The 23499-nt window shown below is 43.5% G+C and overlaps 1 protein-coding gene across 2 annotated transcripts; it reads right to left on the bottom strand.

The window, feature by feature from the left end:
• Positions 1-121: 121 nt before the first annotated feature.
• Positions 122-22186, bottom strand: LOC111954710 (eIF5-mimic protein 1). Of its 2 annotated transcripts, none has more exons than XM_023974599.2 (12): positions 22104-22186; positions 7075-7145; positions 5582-5758; positions 3708-3811; positions 3100-3165; positions 2792-2927; positions 2378-2487; positions 1953-2123; positions 1618-1764; positions 1309-1447; positions 988-1110; positions 122-771 (listed from the first exon to the last, which is right to left on the bottom strand). In XM_023974599.2, the coding sequence occupies exons 2-12, from the start codon at positions 7136-7138 to the stop codon at positions 743-745; spliced, it is 1266 nt and encodes a 421-aa protein (XP_023830367.1). In that variant the 5' UTR covers positions 7139-7145; positions 22104-22186; the 3' UTR covers positions 122-742. The 2 variants fall into 2 exon arrangements, with proteins under 2 accessions (XP_023830367.1, XP_023830366.1); XM_023974598.2 differs by lacking the exon at positions 22104-22186 and adding an exon at positions 7540-7653.
• Between the last annotated feature and the right edge of the window lie 1313 nt (positions 22187-23499).

The raw sequence follows: 23499 nt of genomic DNA on the forward strand, positions 1-23499 counted from the left end.
TAACTAATTAGGAAGTCTTTCAATAAACTCTCTTAACCTCCATCAGACATATGAACAGAAGCCTTATTTACTTGCCAACTTATTTAAGAATACAACACAGAAACAATACTAAACAAGTGAATACATATAAAAACACTTTATTAATAAAAAGATTAAAGCATTGCCAAGTTACAAAGTTGAGTTTTCATAAAACGAGGATGACAATCTACTGCAGATTGAGGTCTTGACTTCCTCTCTAAACCTGAACAACGTTGGTAAAGGGAGTTCGCTCTGACCGACCTCTAATTAATCCAATCCTTAAATTGAAAAAAGAATAATAAAAAATAAAGCTTAAATATCACAGATGGGTGGTCTTGATAGATGACATCTAGTCTCCTATCCTCCTGAAGTTGAGTCGGGAGGTCCCGTGGTTTTTCACTGAGGGTTGCGCTTTGATTGAGGAGTCTACGACCCCTGGTCGGTTAGGCAGTATGGATGGGCGTGTTCCAGGTCGTTTTTATTGCAGTCACACTGCACACATTATCTCATACTTCTTACAATGCCTGGATAAGTATTTATCTTGAATGTATCAGGAACCACATTAATATGATAGTCTGGCAAATCTTCTAAAATAGGTAGCATGACTGTTTTAAAGACGACCAGGAACGTGCCCTATACGAGATGGGGACTACAGGCTGATTGACATATACAGGCCACAGGATGCAGCAGACTTCAGAGTTAGACTCCTTGTTGGGTTGGTCTGCTAGTCCTCCTCTCCCTCAGACTCGGACTCTACATGAGAAAATAAACAGATTATTATTAAACAGCTCTTCTTAGTGGTGAAAATAGGAATTACAGGTGAGTGCTCATCACAGCCCAAGTCTACAGAATGTGTATCGTTCAGTTTGATTGATTCAACAATGATTTTCTGAAAATGCAATGGCCTTCTTTTCAGTTATTGATTAGGTTACCTGTAACTGTAACCTGTATTTAACCTGTAAATGTTACCTTCTTCTGCATTTTGCAGCCACTCAACAAACTTCTTCATCTGCTCGACAAAGACACCTTTCCCTTTGGTGGTGTGAGTGTCTTTGTACCACCTCAGAATGGCCTCCTCACTCAACACGTCAGCTGGGTGGAGAGAAGACAGAACAGGAACATTTAGCATAGCACCACAAGGAGAAGTTATGTGAAATTGGAATTTCAGTTTACTTCCTAAATTGAAACTGACCCCAACCCTGACTACTAAGACAAATGAATGAGATACCTTTGTTTTTTTTTTACATAGAAACTGTGAAACATTGTCCTGTATAAAATGATAACACTGACCTTTGTAGAAGAGCACCACTATCTTGGAGAAGGACTTCATGAAGTGGATATGGTCATAGCAGTACTCCTGGATCCTCAGTAGCAGCACCAGCTCTGACTGGCCCTGGGTGCTGAACGCTGCTAGCAGGGGGGCATAGTGCTGGAGGGGAGAGGATACACACCCCATCAACTGTCATTCATTCATGGTTGATGTTAGTGTTGTGCAGTACTTTGAGGTGTTTGAGAGCCTCCACAGTGACCAGCTCTCATATTATAGAGTGGTTGTGTTAGGAGTGAGTTAAATTATTAATGGTTGATGTTATGATGTACTTTAAGGTGTTTGAGGGCTTGCTCTGTGACCAACTCCTCCTTCTTGTTCCACTCCACAGCGTTCATGAGAATGTTCCACAGCAGACCAATCACAGCCTGCTCCTGGAGGTCACTCCTCTTCATCTCCTCCTTCACGTACACCACCATCTAGAACCACAGAATAATTCTTTACTGTCCATCATGTTGGAGAATGGAATTTATCATTTTTGCTTCTACAACCCAACCCAGAGACAAACACACCCCAATGAGGGGTTGRAAGCAGAGGGGGACGCAATGCAGCGCTCTTGGAGCTTGTTCAAGGGCACAAAGGCAGGACATGGTATCTGGTATTACACCTCTCGTATGGGGCAGTCCTGAGAGAGGCGCTCCTGCAGTTCTTTCTGCAGCTCCTTTCGTGTTCCCTGAGACTGCTGCACACGCATAAAGTCTGACAGCTCCTTCAGCCCCGCCTCATTGAAGTACTTTGAGAAGTGCTCCATGTTCTGCTTGTTGGCAGGAAACAACTCCTAGAGAAACAACAAGAAGTCTAGGCTCAAACAACTTCCAATGAGCTTCAACCCTACAAATTCACTACAACAGTTCCCTCTTGTGGCTGAAGCACTGTAAAAGAGTCTCTCTAACCTCTAGGCCAGGTTCCCAACCTTTTCAGTTCCAGGGACCACCAAAAGCTCGAGAACCACCATTTGAGGAGTCACTGAATTTTTTGACATAAGGTTCAAAACCACTGCTGTAGGCTACCTGCCTAAAAAGTGTTTCTTACCAGGAGTTTCTTATCCAGGTTAGCCTTCCTCAGGGCTGAGGTGACTGCATTGGCATCTTTCTCAGATATCCATGCCTTGAACATCTTCACCGCAAAGGATGCAGAGATACCTGCAAGATACCAATAACAGACAAGAGTAATACCTGCAAGATACCAATAACAGACAAGAGTAATACCTGCAAGATACCAATAACAGACAAGAGTAATACCTGCAAGATACCAATAACAGACAAGAGTAATACCTGCAAGATACCAATAACAGACAAGAGTAATACCTGCAAGATACCAATAACAGACAAGAGTAATACCTGCAAGATACCAATAACAGACAAGAGAGCAACTTGGAAGAAAGCCAGAGCTATAAATATATGGCAAGAATATATGCCTCAAGAACAACCCCCCCCACACACACACCTTCCTTGACAACATTGTCACTGAAGAGGCTGGTGAGGATGGGTGGGGGCAGAGTGCCGTTAGCCAATAGGATACCAGTCAACATAGCCAGCTTGGTCTGCTCTGATTCGCTGAATGCCTTCAGGAACAGCAGAAGCTACGGGATAAAACATCAGGACAGGAAATTATGTAAACTAAAGACAATAGGGTAAAAAATATCTACACAGCTGAAGATATAAAGTCTAAACACAAGTACATAGGATAGTCCAAAACTGAAGTAGAACTGCTGTAGTGACTTCATACGAGCCTGTTTCCTGTGAATACTTTACCTTTTTGATTTCCTCCTCGAAGGCATTCTGCAGGTACTTGTACCTCCTGATAAGCTTGTTAAAAACCTACAGAAACACACAGAGGGACATGAGATTCAGTGACAGACACAGAGAGCTGGAACAGAGAGAGAGGGAGAAAGAGAGACAAACGGATCGTGAAAGACTGCAGTGACTTTAATCCAGGAGGATTATATAAAAATTATGTTGTCGTGGACACACTGGATACTCCCAGGGGATTGGTGGGTATTAGCAGATCTAATACCACTTCACTGCGGGTGTCTCCCTCCGACATTCCCTTCTACCCCAGTCAATGGTAAAACAGAGAAAGAGTATGTGTATGCATGTGTGCTCACGCATTCATGAACAGCCATGGCCTGTTCACCCCACTATCATCTGGAAAGCAAGGTCAGTACAGGTGCATCAAAGCTGGGACAGAGAGACTGAAGAACAGATTCCATCTCAAGGCCATCGGCCTGTTAAATGGCCATCACTAGCCAGCCTCCACCCAGTACCCTAAACTTAGTCACTGTCACTAGTCGACTACCACCCGGTTACTCTACCATGCACCTTAAAGGCTGCTGTATTTGATTGTGTGTGTGTGTACCAACCTGAGCATAGTGGCGGAGGTTGGCATGGTTCTCCTTGGTGGTAAACACACAGTGTTCTGTCACCTTGGTCTTGTCCCCCTCGTCAATGCGCGTCCCGCCGGGAGCTGAGACAGACAGTTATTTACATTACGATTGTAGTGATTGAGGGGGCAGAACCAGCACAGCCAGAGAGGGTAGTGACCCTGGTGCCATAAAGGTCAACACACCACTTCAATGACCATCTATCCTGCCCAGCCATAAAGCGATTAGAAAGAAGAGACGGACGAACAGAACGACGGACGGACATAGACAGAAAGACGTGGCAAGTCATCAGGGTCAACGGTTAAAGCTTTAGCCCCATTAGCTAGCAGCATGGGTATGGCTATAACTGTAGAATAATCAGAGAGAGACCTACCTATCTACTCTATGTCCATGATTGATTGATGTAACAAGAAGTTGTGGATATCATGGAGATAGTGGAGCATAAGGATGGGAGAGATCAGACCCTGATGTACAGTAAATTAGTAATCACACGGTAACTGGATTATTACACAACATTACTACATCCTTCACTACCCCTAAAGGGAGACACTACCCATTCACAGGAAGGAGAGAGAGAGAGCGCTTTGTTTCCGCCTAGTCAATCATCTATTTACTAACATCTCTCCCATTTTCCCCCCTTTATCTGTTCCACCCGAGGTGGCTGTTGACATAGGATTGTTGTATCTGGTTGGGATAAATGAGGATGTATATATGAGGGCTTAACTACTACACTATCTGAAGTCATAGAGGCCGACCTGTTCGATCTGGATCTAATGTCTACTATCCCTGTTGACTTCATAACTGCTTCATAGGACTGTGGTGGATTAAAAAAAACATAACTTACTGTATGTATTCATGCAAATATCATACCGTCAGTGTAGCACATTTTATTAATAGTGTGCCTGCATGAACCAGGTACCTAGCCTTCATGTTACTAAAGGCTAATGTGGTTCCCTGAGAGGCTGGCTCCTTTCATGTATCCCTGGTTTCCATCTGAGCTGCTGTCTCTCCCCTGACACTGCCAGGCTCTTACTATAGGAGCAGGGTAAACCTGTTATCTCTAATGGGCTTGACATGCAGTATGCAGAGACTGACACAGGCCCCATCCTGTGTGTGTGTGTGAGACGGAGACAGACTGACAGACTGTACATTCAATTAATTCTATAAAGATTACACACGGCAGGATGTGAATGAGCATGTGTTTGTGAGTGTGGTCAAAGACATACTCTTTGTGAGAACTCCATGCCATGTACACAATGAGTATGTGGGGAGAAAGACAGTGATTATAGGGTAAATCTACCAGCTTAGGTCTGCAGGGTCACACTGACCACCAGACAAAGGGTTCAGCATATTAATCAATGCCCCATCCCCCACCTCAATGAACACAAATATGTCCACAAATACAAAAAACTGTGTTCAAGTACCCTCATCTATTACTGAGGAATTGGGAGTTAGAACAAGTGAATACAATGAGCAGTCCACTGACACATACAGGAGGAACAATGTATTCGGTTCTCTGATATCAAAGACATCCTGGCCTAATGGGAAATGACCCTGGTAATCTGACAAAGCCAGCAGTGATCCGTTTGTCCTTGCCTGAGTGGACATGGTCATGCTTGGTGTCCTAGTGCGAATACTGATACGAAGGGACCAGGATGTCCCATTACTGAGCAGTGAGCTGAAACCAGGTGCAGATGACCATGATACTATAGCTACCTTAGTACAACACCTAGCAACCTCATCAAGCAGGGCAGACCTCTTGGTGTAATGGTTAAGATTATGTACCGACAGTCTTGGGACCTGGATTCAAGTCCCGGGCGGGCTGCCTGCTAAATTCAGCGCAATCCACTCACCGAGCATGCTCCCCGCGATGAGGATGTCGAAGAGAGTGTCGGCATAGCGACGGTAGTCGAGTCGGGACCCGGTCACGTCCAGGAACTTGGCTACAGCATCGAGGTCCCCTCCTGCTTCGTTGAGGCCCAGAATAATTGTGTCTCTAAAAACTGTGGGCTCAAACTTCTCCTTTTCATCTGGGTGGGGAGGAAAGGGCAGAGGAGAACATCCTTGCTGCATGTACACTAATGTGTGTTAAACCTTTAACATCAGAAAGTGAGGTATGGTAAACCATGCATAATACAGTAGATACCTTATGCCAGGGATTATCAACTAGATTCACCTGCAGGCTGATTTCTTTATTGAGCGGTTGGTCAGGGGGCCGGAACAATAATTACAAATAATTGGTAGACTGCAAATTGACCGCAAGAAACCTAAACAGATATAATATTTGACTAAAACAATCACGCTTATATTTGTATACAGATTTTCCTAAATAAAAATCACTTGAAGCTTATTTTCACAATCTTTTACAATACAAATAAAATAAAAATGTGCTCAGAAAACTTGTCGGGCCAAATAAGACAGCCCTTCAGTTCCCCAGCCAAGCTGTGATGAGGACAAGGGACCCTGCCCTGATGGGACACTACTTAGCCTGGGGGAGCGTTAGCCTCCCCGATTAATCCCCTGTGTTTTTCACAAAGAACAGTGTCCAAACGATATCCCCTTCATTAACAGATCACTGGGTATCAACACACGGCTCAAGAGAATCAACAAGGTGCCCCACGAAGTATGAACCCAATGTTTTTACGACACTACACGTTCTTCTGCTCTGTGAGTAATATATATATATATATATATATATATATATATATATATATATATATATATATATATATATAAATAAAACGACACCCACTGCTTCTGGACTGGCAGGAAGTTCAGCTATAGCCTGGTCCCAGATCTGTTTGCGCGGTCATGTCTGGGAGTTGCCAAGAGAGCACAAACAAGAGAGCTGACATTCTAGGAACTTAAACATCTTATTGACTGGGAGCCAGCCTGGATCGCAGTAGGTGTTGTGTAAGAGGGAATGTCAAGCCACAACAATCCAAAGCTGCAAAAGAGAGATGAAACAGAACCCTAGAAGCAAAGAGTATTTATAGTCTGTTTATGTGTGGAGAGGACAGGAGAACCCTGCTAAACCTTTGCTGGTCCCTTACTAGGAAGCAGATCTTAATAGGAGAAATCTAAGCTAAAAGTGTGCATTGACACTCTGGAGGTCGTGAGACTCAAAAGATAATCAAGACATCACACACAGTCTTAAAGAGGCAGTTGATTTAAGAAACGGGTTCAATTATTTGGTACTGCAACGTAACACTGTCTGCTGTCTTGACAACATATTGGTATTGCAATTTCACACCATGCATGTTGTCTTGCCAACATACTGTATGTGGTAAACATTAGGCATTGACATTGGGCGTTGACAGCTGTCTGTGGCTGTAACTCAACTCACCCCTTTTCCTGGTCTTGAACCGCTGGCCTGTTAGCACTGGCTTCTGTTGCTTACCGGTATTCATAAAAGTCCTGAGGAAGAGAACACACACACAGAATCAGGAAATGAGCAGACCATTAGCACTACAACATACAATAGTACCATTCCATTTAATGACAGAATATCTTCGTTTCTGTCAGGCCTATTGCAACAGCAGTCTGTAAACACAACATATTTAAAGGCCTGTAACATTATTTRTGTGTTAATATGCCCAAAATATACAATGTCTGACAATTTACTAACAGTCAACAAACCATTTAAGAAATAGTTTAAGCGCTTCAGTAAATCTCAGACCTTCAACACACCTTCAAAATGTCACTGAGCAGCCATTTATTTTCTACAGGCTTCCACAACTAAAAGTCAGATGTCCGCATGCTCAACCAGAGTCCAGAAGGCTAAAGGAACAGGTGAAAGCTCTATGCTTACCAGCTGTGAGTCCCTCTTRGCAGTGACAGTGAGTTATTTAGAGAGTTTCACTGAATTCCCTGTCAATGTCTAAGACTTGTCCTGCCTGTCAACCTTGTGCCCTGTGCTATATACTGTATATTGCAGGCTCATCCCAGTCCATGTCCCTGCAGCGTAAACTAGTCTCTCCCTGATTCGCTCAATCAATTTCCCTCTGAATCGCCCCCCTCTTTTCCCCCCTCGCTCTTTCTCTTAGACACGTGTCAAATTACAACAAGGACATGTCTGACCACAGTACACACACACACAAAGGTTCTTTGAGGGCACAGTCCTCCTTAGGACAGACATATACAGTCTGAGACAGGCCAGTACTAGAGGGTCAAGGGATTAAGGAACCTTATAATCTACTTTACCACACCAAGACATGTTGTCTGGAGGGGATTCCACAGAGCACACTGTAGTAACCTTGTCCCAGACCTGGATGTGCTTTAGCCAACTTCTGACTATGGGTGACATGTCGTAATTGGTACAACAGTGTCAGGGTACAGGCAAAAGCCAGGGTGACAAGTCTGCTGAATTAAAAATAAAATATTATATATATATATATGGCAACCCATCAACAAAACATTTCTGGACAGCTACTACACAAACATGCTGAGGATGGCAAATAAAATAGCTGAGGACCCCTCCCATTTGGGTTCAACTCAGAGTTTGCGCTCCTGCCGTCCAGGAAGCACTACAGACTCCCATGTGTGCCACACAAACTGATCCTGATGAACAAATAAGGAGAACAATAGGGACATGCCATCTCGCTCACCATTTCTCAGTGCATTCTCTTGTACATAAAGCAAAAATTCAGACAAAGAAATATCTAATATCATGTTTGGCATGACAAGGAATGAGCATAGCAGAGAGGACTTGTCTGAATTCTACAGATGGGTTTAGGCTGTCTGTATCTGAAATAAAATAAAAGGTGTATTGGTCGCGTACACAGATTTGGAGAAGTTATCGCAGGTGCTCCAACAGTGCAGTAATAATAGATAGAAAACAATGTGCAAATAATCCAAAGTAAAAATATGTATTTATCAGAACTAGCAATGTCAGAGACCTTAATTAAATACAGTACCAGTCAAAAGTCTGGACACCCCTACTCATTCCAGCATTTATTTTGACTATTTTCTACAATGTAGAATAATAATGAAGACATCAACACGATGAAATGACACAATTGGAATCATGTAGTCCTTCCCTGTGTTTCCTGTCTCTCTGTGCCAGTTCGTCTTGTATGTTCAAGTCAACCAGCATGTTTTTCACGTGCTCCTGCTTTTTTTTTTTTCACGTGCTCCTGAGTCCTTTCGGTTTTAACCTTTGCCTGTTTTTCTGGACCCCATTCCCGCCTRMCTGACCATTCTGCCTGCCCTGACCTCGAGCCTGCCTGCCATTCTGTACCTCTAGAACTCTGAACTGGTTTTGACCTTTGGTCGTGGACAGGCAATTCTCTTGCCTTCCCCTTTTGGATTGTTAATAAACATCTTGGACTCTAAGCATCTGCCTCCTGTGTCTGCATCTGGGTCTCCCCTTGTGCCCTTAAAATTGTACGTCACCCTATGGGACTCACAATCACTGCCGGATTTGAACCAGGGATTGTAGTGTTGCCTCTTGCACTGAGAGGCAGTGCCTTAGACCGCTGCGCCACTCGGGAGCCCCGCATTGTGCGTAAGAACAGCCCTTAGCTGTGGTATATTGGCCAAATACCAGACCCCCTCGGGCCTTATTGCTTAAATATACATTCCAAAATCATGGGCATTAATATGGAGTTGGTCCCCCCTTTGCTGCTACAACAGCCTCCACTCTTCTGGGAAGGCTTTCCACTAGATGTTGGAACATTGGAAGCAAGTCCCCCCAGCATTCAGCCACAACAGCAATAGTGAGGCTGGGCACAGATGTTGGGCGATTAAGCCTGGCTCGCAGTCGGCGTTCCAAATCATCCCAAAGGTGTTCGATGGAGTTGAGGTCAGGGCTTTGTGCAGGCCAGTCAAGTTCTTCCACACTGATCGACAAACCATTTCTGTAAGGACTTCGCTTTTTGCACGGGGCATTGTCATGTTGAAACAGGAAAGGGCGATGACCAGAAACTGCTGCCAGAAAAGTTGGAAGCACAGAATCATCTAGAATGTCATTGTATGCTGTAACGCTAAGATGTTCCTTCACTGGAAGTAAAAGGGCCTAGCCTGAACCATGAAAAACAGCCTCAGACCATTATTCCTCCTCCACCAAACTTTAGTTGGCACTATGCATTGGGGCAGGTAGCATTCTCCTGGCATCAACCAAATCCCGATCCGTCCGTCGGACTGCCAGATGCTGATAAATCACTCTTCACCGTTTCCACTGCACTAAAGTCCAATGGCGGCGAGTTTTACGCCTCTCCAGCCGACACCTGGCATTGCGTATGGTTATTTTATGCTTGCGTGGCTGCTCGGCTATGGAAACCCATTTCATGAAGCTCCCGACGAACAGTTCTTGAGCTGATGTTCCTTCCAGAGGCAGTTTGGAACTCGGTAGTGAGTGTTGCAACCGAGGACAGAATTGTTACGGTCCCGTTCTGTGTGCTTGTGTGTCCTACCATTGTTGGTCATAGAGCCATTGTTGGTCATAGACATTTCCACTTCACAATAACAGCACTTACAGTTGACCGGGGMAGCTCAAGCAGAGCAGAAATTTGATGAACCGACTTGTTGGAAACCTATGACAGTGCCACATTGAAAGAAACAGATCTTCAGTAAGGCCATTCTACTGCCAATGTTGGTCTATGGAGATTGCATGGCTGTGTGCTCGATTTTATACACCTGTCAGCAAAGGGTGTGGCTAAAACAGCTCATAAGGGGCGTCTCCACACACACAACCGATCATTAAATGTTTTAGAAAACCTACTCATTCAATTGTTTTTGTTAATTTTTACTATTTTCTACACTGTAGAATGATAGTGAAGACATCAAAACTATGACAACACATATGGAATCATGTAGTAACCAAAAAAAGTTAAATAAAATATTTTATATTGGAGATTCTTCAAATAGCCACCCTTTGCCTTGATGAGAGCTTTGCACACTCTTGCCATTCTCTCAACCAGCTTCACCTGGAATGCTTTTCCAACAGTCTTGAAGGAGTTACCACATATACTGAGCACTTGCTTTTCCAAATCAGCAGTCAGACTCATCCCAAACCATCAAAATTGGGTTGAGGTTGGGGGATTGTGGCAGCCAGGTCATCTGATGCAGCACTCCATCCCTCTGCTTCTTGGTCAAATAGCCCTTACACAGCCTGGAGATGTGTTTGAGTCAGTGTCCTGTTGAAAAACAAAATGATAGTGGGACTAAGCCCAAACCAGAGGAGATGGCATATCGCTGCAAAATGCTGTGGTAGCCATACTGGTTTAGTGTGCCTTGAATTGTAAATAAAATCACTGACAGTGTCAAGAGCAAAGCCCCCTACACTATAACACCTCCTCCTCCATGCTTTACGGTGGGAAATAAATGTGCGGAGATCATCTGTTCACCCACACCGCATCTCACAAGGACACAGCGCTTGGAACCAAAACTCTCCAATTTAGACTCCAGACTAAAAGGACACATTTCCACCGGTCTAATGTCCATTGCTCGTGTTTCCTGGCCCAAGCAAGTTCTTATTATTGGTGTCCTTTAGCAGTGGTTCCTTTGCAGCAATTTGACCATGAAGGCCTGATTTACACGGTCTCCTCTGAACAGTTGATGTTGAGATGTGTCTTACTTGGGCTGCAATTTCTGAGGATGGTAACTAATGAACTTATCCTCTGCAGCAGAGGTAACTCTGGGTCTTCCATTCCTGTGGCGGTCCTCATGAGAGCCAGTTTCATCAGAGCTCGATGGTTTTTGGAACTGCACTTGAAGAAACATTCAAATTCCTTGAAATGTTCCATATTGACTGACCTCCATGTCTTAAAGTAATGATAGCCTGTCATATCTCTTTGCTTATTTGAGCTGTTCTTTCCATAAAATGGACTTGGTCTTTTACCAAATAGGGCTATCTTCTGTATACTTTTGACCGGTACTGAGAGTGAGTGTGTGTATATATAAACTCAGCAAAAAAAAAAAAGTCCTCTCACTTTCAACTGCGTTTATTTTCAGCAAAATGAATGTGTAAATATTTGTATGAACATAAGATGTCTCACTTTTTATTGATCTCTCTAAGGCTTTTGATACAGTTGATCATGCTATACTAAGGCAGAGATTGTCGAGTGTAGGTCTTTCAGAGCATGCAGTTGCATGGTTTGCTAACTATCTGTCTGATAGAACTCAGTGCACTCAATTTGATGGGCTTATGTCTGTTAAATTGTCTGTCTTTAATGGTGTGCCCCAAGGCTCTGTACTTGGTCCTCTCTTATTCACTATTTATATAAATGATTTAGACAAAAATGTCCAAAATGCGCAACTTCATTTTTATGCTGATGATACTGTTATTTACTGTTGAGCCTCGTCTCTTACAAAAGCTTTCCAGAACTTGCAAACTGCTTTTTATACTGTTCAACATACCTTGTGTCAAATGAAGCTTATCCTCAATACTGACAAAACTAAATGGTGTTTTCTAAAGCAAGAAATAGACCTCTGAACCTTTCACCTATTACTACCTGTCAGGGCAAGGAGATTGAGGTTGTAACCTCATATAAATACACTCTCAAAAAATTAAAGGGAACACTTAACAACACAATGTAACTCCAAGTCAATCACACTTCTGTGAAATCAAAGTGTCCACTTAGGAAGCAACACTGATTGACAATAAATTTCACATGCTGTTGTGCAAATGGAATAGACAAAAGGTGTAAATTATAGGAAATTAGCAAGACACCCCCAATAAAGGAGTGATTCTGCAGGTGGTGACCACAGACCACTTCTCAGTTCCTATGCTTCCTGGCTGATGTTTTGGTCACTTTTGAATGCTGGCGGTGCTCTCATCTAGTGGTAGCATGAGACGAGTCTAACAACCCACACAAGTGGCTCAGGTAGTGCAGCTCATCCAGGATGGCACATCAATGCGAACTGTGGCAAAAAGGTTTGCTGTGTCTGTCAGCATAGTGTCCAGAGCATGGAGGCGCTACCAGGAGACAGGCCAGTACATCAGGAGACGTGGAGGCCGTAGGAGGGCAACAACCCAGCAGCAGGACCGCTACCTCCGCCTTTGTGCAAGGAGGGGCACTGCCAGAGCCCTGCAAAATGACCTCAGCAGACCACAAATGTGCATTTGTGGTCTGCAACAACATCCTGCTGCTGGGTTGTTGCTCTCCTACGGCCTCCTCACGTCTCCTGATGTACTGGCCTGTCTCCTGGTAGCGCCTCCATGCTCTGGACACTACGCTGACAGACACAGCAAACCTTCTTGCCAGCTCGCATTGATGTGCCATCCTGGATGAGCTGCACTACCTGAGCCACTTGTGTGGGTTGTAGACTCCGTCTCATGCTACCACTAGAGTGAGAGCACCGCCAGCATTCAAAAGTGACCAAAACATCAGCCAGGAAGCATAGGAAATGAGAAGTGGTCTGTGGTCACCACCTGCAGAATCACTCCTTTAATTGGGGGTGTCTGGCTAATTGCCTATAATTTCCACCTTTTGTCTATTCCATTTGCACAACAGCATGTGAAATTTATTGTCAATCAGTGTTGCTTCCTAAGTGGACAGTTTGATTTCACAGAAGTGTGATTGACTTGGAGTTACATTGTGTTGTTTAAGTGTTCCCTTTATTTTTTGAGCAGTGTATATATATATATTTTTTAATTATGGTGTGGGACAGCATGTGAATAGAAAAGGTGTACAGCAGTAGTTATATAGGATGAGCCGTGACTAGAAAACAGTTATAAAGTGGGTAAACAGTAATGTAAACATTCAAGTGACCAGTATTCAATGACTATGTACAGTGCATTCGGAAAGTATTCAGACCCCTTGACTTTTTCCACATTTTGTTACGATAAAGTCTTATTCTAAAGTGGATGAAATAGTGTCCCCCCCAATCTACACACAATGCCCCATAACAACAAAGCAAAAACATTTTTAGAAATGTATATTTAAAAAAAGACTTGGAAATATCACATCTACATAATTATTCAGACCCTTTACTCAGTAGTTTGTTGAAGCGCCTTTGGCAGCGATTTCAGCCTKGAGTCTTCTTGGGCATGACTCTATAAGCTTGGCAAACCTATATTTAAGGAGTTGCTCCCATTCTTTTCTGCAGATCCTCTCAAGCGCTGTCAGGTTGGATGGGGAGCGTCGCTGCACAGCTATTTTCAGGTCTCTTTTGATCTGGTTCAGGCTCTGTCTGGGCCACTCAAGGACGTTCAGAGACATGTCCCGAAGCCACTCMTGTGTTGTCTTGCCTGTGTGCTTAGGGTCATTGCCCTGTTGGAAGGTGAACCTTTGCCCCAGTCTGAGGTCCTGAGTGCTCTGGAGCAGGTTGTCATCAAGGATCTCTGTACCGTTCATCTTTCCCTCGATCCTGACTAGTCTCCCAGTCCCTGCAGCTGAAAAACATTCCCACAGCATGATGCCGCCTCCACCATAGGGAGGGTGCCAGGGTTYCTCCAGACGTGACGCTTGAAATGSAGGCCAAAAAGTTCTATCTTCTTTATAAGCATGCTGAAWGTGTGYTCAYTTGTTTACAGAGAATTAGCATTRGTTAAATTRAGATTTGAATGGAGCGAATTTGGAGCGGCAGTTTTTTYCCCMTGTGAGCGTGGATCGGTTTTTAGCGGAGCGGTTGGAAAGATCTTGGTACAGCCCGACAGGATGTTCTCAATGCATCTGTAGAAGTTTGTGAGGGTCTTAGAGGACAAGCTGAATTTCTTCAGCCTCTTGAGGTTGAAGAGGCGCTGTTGCGCCTTCTTGACCACACTGTCTGTGTGAAGGGGCCATTTCAGGTCGTCAYGGATGTGCCTGCCGAGGACTCTGACTCCAGAGGGGAGATTCTGTCATGCCACTGGCACCATCAGTCATAGTGAAATGTAATTTACTGACTAGCCTCCGGTTAGAAAAGATATCATCAAAACTTAACTCCGTGATAAAATGGTTGTCATTTATATAACGAAGCAGAAAATATTTCCAAAAGACAAATCACATTTAGCACTTCTTATTTGACATTGTAGGCGACTAAAATGGAACCTCGCATCCCTCACAAAAACCCATCAAGCACCTGTCATCAACACCATTACTGCCACTTATGCAGCATTGGAATAGTCTGACAACTGATTATTCAAAAGCATTATGCAAATCACTGATATGAATGATGCTTTCACAACATCTTGAAGCCTTCTTTACAACAATGAGACATATTATAAGCCTTAAGACATTATACAGGCTCATACATGCTTATTACAATCTATAAAGCATTATAGATGCAGGTGCAAGTGTTACCAACAAATCATATTTGATGGTTAGGGGTTACTTAAGGTTAGAGTGAGCCTCTTGTCTCCCTACAGCTCTGCACACTGTTTATTCTGTAAAAAGACCTCTAGAGAGCACCAGACAATACCCACGGCTTCAGTCTTTTTACCCCAGCTGGGCTAAGGACCGGTAGTCCGCCCTGGGGGATGGTGGAAGTGGTCCCAAGGCAATTATCAGTGTGGAAGATGTAAACAGGGCTCACCTGATGTAAACCTCCACACAGTTATGCGTCACCTCAGAGGTAACATTGTGAAAAGGAGAAGAAAATCTGAAATTGTCTGTGATGAGGCATTCAATCTGAATAATGTCCCTTTTCAATACCAGGTTGTCTGTGAAAAGGCCTTTTACTCTGTTTTATCACAAGAAATGGGGGGGAATACAAATCAACCCTCCTTTCACAATATTACTCCTCTGTTCATTTAGGCACATAGACTGTTACCCTGAGATTTGGCTCTGTCACGAGAGACTCCTCTGTTAGTGGACCTCTTCTCTACTCCATTGATTCCATGACAGAGGACCAATTTGATGTGGATGGCTGCGCTAGTAACGTCGCTGACCAGTTTCATAACCACACGTAGATATGGTCAGTCACAACTACTAGGGTTGCAAAGGGTAAGACATTTTCCGGTAAATTTCCAGAAATGATCCATGAGACGTTAAGCCCTGGAATTAGGGGAATTTTGCTAAAATTCATTTAAAAGTTAGCTTATAACAGTGAACCTTTTTTGTGGGATACACATGAGGACATTCTAGGTCTTGCGGCATATTTTGGTTAAACTATCCGCAATTGCATGCACAGTGCACTCTTCCATCACACGTACAGCTGATTCTCAAGATCTTGCACACTAATGAGATGCTATTGAGCCCACACTACTACACTGTTTGAGCCAAGGACTACATGCTTTCTGGTAAGTTTTGATTACAATACTGGGTGGGGTGAATATAATTTTATATGACACCTGATTTTTTATTAAGTAGTAAATAGTAGCCTACAGCAACGTGTGTTTAAATCATTTCTAACTTGTTAACAATTTCTGCTAGTTAGTTTTTGCTACCATGTGGGTTTTAGCTTGCTTGAGCCTGCTAACTGCTTCACCCGTTTCCATACATGTTTCATTTTAAATCATTTATCTTACAAAAAGGAGTTGTGTACATATGCAAATACTGTGCCAAATCATATGTGAAGAATGCAAAGACGCAGAATCATCTGGCCAAGTGCATAAAGTTCCCTCAGCGCTCACAACAAGCAAACTCTGACAAAAGTCCCTCTACTTCTATTCGAGGTGAAAAAGACACCTTATTGATAGCAGCAGTTTATGGTCACACTGGAATTATACGTTTTTTTTTACTCAATGGAGGAACATAGTCAGAGAAATGCTGATGAATGTCTTGCTCGAGCTGTGTATGCAACTGGTTCACCTCTGATTCTCACAGGCAATGTGTATTGGAAGAGATTTTAATGTTTTTCTCCCAGAATACACACACCTCCCACCAGACATGCTTTATCTACTCATTTGCTGGATGCAGTTCAACAGAGTTCAAGTGAAGGTCAAGCAAATCAGAGAAAGCAGACTGTTGCAATCATCGCTGATGGGTGGTCGAATGTTCGTGGGCAAGAAATAATTAACTACATCATCTCAACCAGTATTCTACAAGAGCACAGACACAAGGGACAACAGACACACTGTTCTCTACATTGCAGATGAGCTGAAGGCAGTCAATGACCTTGGACCACAGAAGGTATTTGCACTGGTGACAGACAATGCTGCGAACATGAATGCCCATTGGCTGTGCTGCTCATGCATTGAATCTGCTCATCAAGGACATCGTGGTACTGAAAAAAATGGATACACTCTACAAGACAGCCAAGGAAATGGTTAGGTATGTGAAGGGTCATCAAGTTATAGCAGCAATCTACCTCACCAAGCAAAGTGAGAAGAATAAGAGCACCACATTGAAGCTGCCCAGCAACACCCGTTGGGGTGGTATTGTCATCATGTTTGACAGTCTCCTGGAGGGGAAGGAGTCTCTCCAAGAAAATGGCCATATCACAGTCGGCCGATATAGACAGCCCCGTCAACAGGATCCTCCGGGATGATGTATTTTGGGAGAGAGTGGTAAGCAGCCTGAAACCTATAGCAGTAGCCATTTCACAGATTGAGGGAGACAATGCCATCCTGTCTAATGTTCAGACTCTGCTTGCAGATTGCGCCAAGCAGAGGAAATTCTGAAATACATCAAAGAGTGAAGACTTCTGCCTAAAGCCCATACACGCTGCAGCGTACATGTTGGACCCCAAGTATGCTGGCAAGAGCATCCTGTCTGGTGCAGAGATCAACAAGGCCTATGGTGTCATTACTACCATGTCTCACCACCTTGGCCTGGATGAGGGCAAGGTTCTTGGCAGTCTGGCAAAGTACACTTCCAAGCAAGGGCTTTGGGATGTAGATGCAATATGGCAGTCGTGCCAACATATCTCATCAGCCACCTGGTGGAAGGGACTGTGGATCCGAGGTGGTTTCCCCTGTTGCCTCCATCATCCTCCAAATCCCGCCAACGTCAGCCGCCTCAGAGCACAACTGGTCCTTGTTTGGGAACACACAGGCTGACCAATACAATGGTTGAAAAATTGGTGGCCATCCGGGCAAATTTGAGGCTTTTTGAGCCTCACAACGAGCCATCCTCAACAAGGTTGGAAAGTGACAGTGAAGATGAGGTCTCAGAGTCTGATGTTCAAGGAGGTGAACATTGAGGTCCAGGGAGAAGACATGGAAGCCTGAGAGGAAGTCAACCAAAGTCAAGAAACTAAAGCTATCATTTTACAGATGCATGTTGAAAACCTTTTTGGGAAATGTGATGGATCATTCAATATTCCCTTTCTTTTGTTGTTCAGTGAAATCATCCCATGTGAAGAGTCAACTCAAGTTCAATTCATAACTAAATAGTAAAAAAAAWATATATTTATATTGGAAGGATTTAATCATTTGCAATTATGTCTACGTATGATAAGGTGAAAGGTTTGTTTGTCTCCATATGATATGGTAAATATATCCAATGCAAAAAAAAATCTAGATTTAAATGGTTTTAATATGAATTTGCATACATTTCCGATAATTCCCATATATTCCCGTTAATTCCAACGGAAACTTTCCACCTGTGAATATTCCCCAAAATGTGCAACTCAAGTCACAACCAGTGTTTTCAAAAACAACACACCCATCATGATTTCACGTCAAACCATGTGCATTGTCACCACCAACACACGTCTACCTGCCACCAACATGCACGCACGGACACATATCAAACTTTATTAGTCACATGCACCAAATACACCTCACAGTGAAATGTATGAGCCCCTAACCAACAATGCAGTTTTAAAAATGAGTAAGAAATAAAGGTAACAAGTAATTAAAGAGCAGCAGTTAAATAACAATAGCGAGACTATACACGGGGGGGTACCGGTACAGAGTCAATGTGCGGGGGCACCGGTTAGCTGAGGTAATATGTACACGTAGGTAGAGTTATTAAAGTGACTATGCATAGATGATAACAAAAGAGTAGCAGCGGTGTAAAACGGGGGGGGGGGCAGCGGCAATGCAAATAGTCTGGGTAGCCATTTGATTAGATGTTCAGGAGTCTTATGGCTTGGGGGTAGAAGCTGTTTAGAAGCCTCTCGGACTGGTCACTCCGGTAGCGCTTGCCGTGTGGTAGCAGAGAGAACAGTCTATTACTAGGGTGGCTGGAGTCTGGAAATTTTTTAGGGCCTTCCTCTGACACCGCCTGGTGTAGAGGTCCTGGATGGCAGGAAGCTTGGCCCAAGCGATGTACTGGGCCGTATGCACTACCCTCTGTAGTGCCTTGCGGTCGAAGGCCGAGCAGTTGCCATACCAGGCAGTGATGCAACCAGTCAGGATACTCTCGATGGTGCAGCTGTAGAATCTTTTGAGGATCTGAGGACCCATTCCAAATCTTTTCAATCTCCTGAGGGGGAATAGGTTTTGTTGAGCACTCTTCACGACTGTCTTGGTGTGTTTGGACCATGATAGTTTGTTGATGATGTGGACACCAAGGAACTTGAAGCTCTCAACCTGCTCCACTACAGCCCCGTTGATGAGAATGGGGGTGTACTCTGTCCTCTTTTACTGTAGTCCACAATCATCTCCTTTGTCTTGATCACGTTGAGGGAGAGGTTGTTGTCCTGGCACGAAACGGCCAGGTCTGACCTTGTCCCTATAGGCTGTCTTGTCATTGCTGGTGATCAGGCATACCAATGTTGTCTCATCAGCAAACATGGTTTTGGAGTCGTGCCTGGCCGTGCAGTCATGAGTGAACACGGAGTACAGGAGGGGACTTAGCATGCACCCCTGAGGGGCCCCTGTGTTGAAGATCTGCGTGGCAGATGTGTTGTTACCCATCCTTACCACCTGGGGGCGGCCCGTCAGGAAGTCCAGGATCCAAATGCAGAGGAGGTGTTTAGTCCCAGGGTCCATACCACCCTGCATACCACTGCTGGCTTGCTTCTGAAGCTAAGCAGGGTTGGTCCTGGTCAGTCCCTGGATGGGAGACCAGGTGCTGCTGGAAGTGGTGTTGGAGGGCCAGTAGGAGGCACTCTTTCCTTTGGTCTAAACAAAGATCCCAATGCCCCAGGGCAGTGATTGGGGACACTGCTCTGTGTAGGGTGCCGTCTTTCGGATGGGACGTTAAACGGGTGTCCTGACTCTCTGAGGTCATTAAAGATCCCATGGCACTTATCGTAAGAGTAGGGGTGTTAACCCCGGTGTCCTGGCTAAATTCCCAATCTGGCCCTCAACCATCACGGTCACCTAATAATCCCCAGTTTACAATTGGCTCATTCATCCCCCTCCTCTCCCCTGTAACTATTCCCCAGGTCGTTGCTGCAAATGAGAACGTGTTCTCAGTCAACTTACCTGGTAAAATAACGGTAAAATAAAATAAAAAAATTGATGCGCTTTGAGGGCACTATGGTGTTGAGCTGTAGTAAATGAATAGCATTCTCACATATGTGTTCCTTTTGTCCAGGTGGGAAAGGGCAGTGTTGAATGCAATAGAGATTGCATCATCTGTGGATCTGTTAGGGTGGTATGCAAATTGAAGTGGGTCTAGGGTTTCTGGGATGATGGTGTTGATGTGAGCCATTACCAACCTTTAAAAGCACTTTATGGCTACAGATGTGAGTGCTACGTGAGTCCTTTAGGCAGGTTACCTTAGTGTTCTTGGGCACAGGGACTATGGCGGTCTACTTAAAACATGTTGGTATTACAGACTCGGACTGGGAGAGGTTGTACGCACAGGCTTTGTAGGCCTGTCCAACTGACATTCAATGACCAAAATACAATTCCTGGAAACAGGCAACAGTTGCCAGAGAATGCTGACGGGGAGACGCAACAGCCTCTGTGGAGCTCAATGTTTCTGATAAGAACAACAGAAAGTGTGTGTTTGTATGAGAGTGAAACGTGACTACATAATAAACAGACTGGTCTCATAGATTAGACATAACATAGTAAACATATGATATGTTACATTTGGTATGGTTAAATAAGACAGTGGTTAAAAGATGGTTAAAACAAAAGTAGAGTGGTTGGTCAGGCTGGATGGCTAGGTGTATAACGCCAACGTCTAGCAACCCAAAGGTTGAGTTTGAATATCATCAGGGACAACTTTAGCATTTTTCAACTACTTACTATATTTTAGCTACTTAGCATGTTAGCTAACCCTAACCTTAACCCTTTTAGCTAACCCTTCTCCTAACCCTAACATTAACCCAAACCGCTAACCCCTAGCCTAGCTAACATTAACCACCTAGTTAGAATTTTGTAAATTCGTAACATTTAATGCAAATTGTAATTTTTAACATATCATACGAAATGGGGTGTCTCAGATTTATTTTCAGAATAATACGAAATGCTCTGAGATTAGGTTGGTATAAAATAATGCACCTCAATAAGTGAGTGAGAAAGACGCACTTCACCTCCATGAATTAATGCCTGTGCCCTATCATATTGTAGGTTAGCATTTTGTCATGATTGTTCTGGAGGAACTAGCTAGCATAACCACATAAAATCAGATTTTAAACCTAGCCCGAACCTTAACCGCACTGCTAACCCTAAAATAAGACTAAAAACCGAATTTTTGTTTCATGAAATTTTACAATACAGACTATTTTGACTTTAGATAGGCCAGCTGCAAGGGGAAATAGCTCAGTTCTTCCTCAAGGACAAGCCTCATGATTCAGACTTGATTTTCCCTTACGGATAAGGTATCAACCACTACAAAAACGTAAATGAATTATAATCCACATAATAATTCAAATTTCCTGTTGCTGCTGTAGCAAACTGTCTCAAATTAAGATCCTACAGTCAAGTGAGCAGCATTTAGCCAATGCAATCCCAAAGAGCTCAGCGGCAGAGCGGTTACCTCGATCGTTATTCTTGGRTCACTGATAATGTGTACATGATTATTTTATRCATTTAACTAGGCAAGTCAGTTAAGAACAAATTATTATTTACAATGACGGCCAAATCCTAACCCGGAAGATGCTGGGCTAAATTGTGGGCCGCCCTATGGGACTCCCAATCACGGCCGGTTGTGATAAAGCCTGGAATTGAACCAGGGTCTGTAGTGACGCCTCTAGCTCTGAGATGCAGTGCCTTAGACCTCTGCGCCTTTCGGGAGCCCCGAGGGTATCCAATTCCAAATGCCAGTCTCGTTCTCCAGTAGGCTATTAGGTATTTGGAGGACGTGGGCACTATCATGTCACAAATAATGCTTATAAAGCTTCTTTAAAATGATACATAATAGGTAGTAGCTACATTGTACAGTAGCCCATGCCCGTAGTTATCTCCAAAACCGCCCAACCCCTGCGCTCACCTGTAGCGCACCTCATGGTGGGCAGAACCAGCTTGATATTTGTCGAATAAAACAACTTCTGTAAGAAGTACTTACGACGAACAACAAAAACATTTTTAGGAGAGTGTAAGGCATGATTTCAATTCCGTTACATGACTAAACTTGTCACAAAATCTCGCCAAGCTCATCAAGTTTAACAGTTAAACCTGAAATAATATTACATCTCACGATGTGCAATACTTGAGGGACTTACCCTGCAGTGGTTGACTCTACAACAAGTTGAGATAACCGACGAGAAGAAGAATAGTCACTTATCGCAGCGTTGGACTGACCACTTGAAATACAGCCGGGATAAACCAAAGACGCCAGCATAGTGGAATCCAGACAGAATTAAATATACCAAACGATTACATTAACATACAGCGATCTTTGTACTTCAAATACATTTATTACAAACGATTTTGATTATAAAGAATAATAATATATGTTCGATATACATGCATGACATTAACGCATTTTAAGTTATGAACATTCTGTCACCGCTTTCTTCACATTGTGGTGTAGTCCAAGGATGGTTTATTTGTTTTAGAAATTTGGTGAAGTAAATCACCTTTTACTGTCGTCATGTCAAATGGAGTGAYGAGTTTGGGATAAATACATATCCACAGCAATATATTGTTTCTCAACACTTGTGAACTCAGAGAATATGAATTACATGTTAACAACAAAGAGAATGGCTGCTCCCAAGAAAGGCGATCTTTCAGCACACGAGCAGGATATATTTAAGGTTATTGCTGCAGGTAAATTGCTTGTAGATTTTTTTTGCCTGACTTTATAAACACGCTTTTCTGTTATTTTCATTTTTTCAGTGCATTTTGCCACAATGTTGTCTTGCGTTGTCACACCAATATGATTAAAACAATTATCCAMAGGCATTTTTGCTTCTTGCATTTTCAGTAGGCTACATTTTTGCTGTTGTCATGTATACTCCCTCATCCGGCCTCTAGGTCATCAGGCTGCTGATTATCCCGCACACCTGTCACCATCGTCAAGCGCACCAGCGTCACATGACACTCACCTGGACTCCATCACCTCCTTGATTATCTTCCCTATATCTGTCACTCCCCTTGGTTATTTCATCAGGTGTTATTGACTCTGTTTTCATGTCGGTGCGTTGTTTGTGTTTCGTGTTGATTGGGTTGTTTATTAAAACACTCACTCCCTGTACTTGCTTCCCGACTCTCAGCACACTCGTTACAGCTGTAATAATTTTATAGTAATAATTTCAATAGCCTAGGTTACTTCCCATAGTAGTCGCAATATCATTATGACAAATTAAATATTTTAATACCAAACTGCTGGAGTGCAGCTGTTTTCACAATCGCTATTTCTTGCCAAATTGTAGAGTATACCTATGGGGAGAGAATGAGAGATTGTACAGATCATTTATAAGAGAGAATGTATGAGATCGAGGTATTGCATGTTTCAATCTATATCTAAAATCTCTCTCAGGTGATGTGCAAGATGTTGTAGAGCTGCTGGGCTCCAAGGACGTCAGAGTCAACTCTCTGATGTATGGATGGGGCTAGGGAGTCTTGTGGAAAACTCTGACAAGGTTACCTGTGTTGTTTGTGTCTTTTGACAATGCT

This window comes from Salvelinus sp. IW2-2015, linkage group LG30, assembly GCF_002910315.2.
Source record: "Salvelinus sp. IW2-2015 linkage group LG30, ASM291031v2, whole genome shotgun sequence".
NCBI lineage: Eukaryota > Metazoa > Chordata > Actinopteri > Salmoniformes > Salmonidae > Salvelinus > Salvelinus sp. IW2-2015.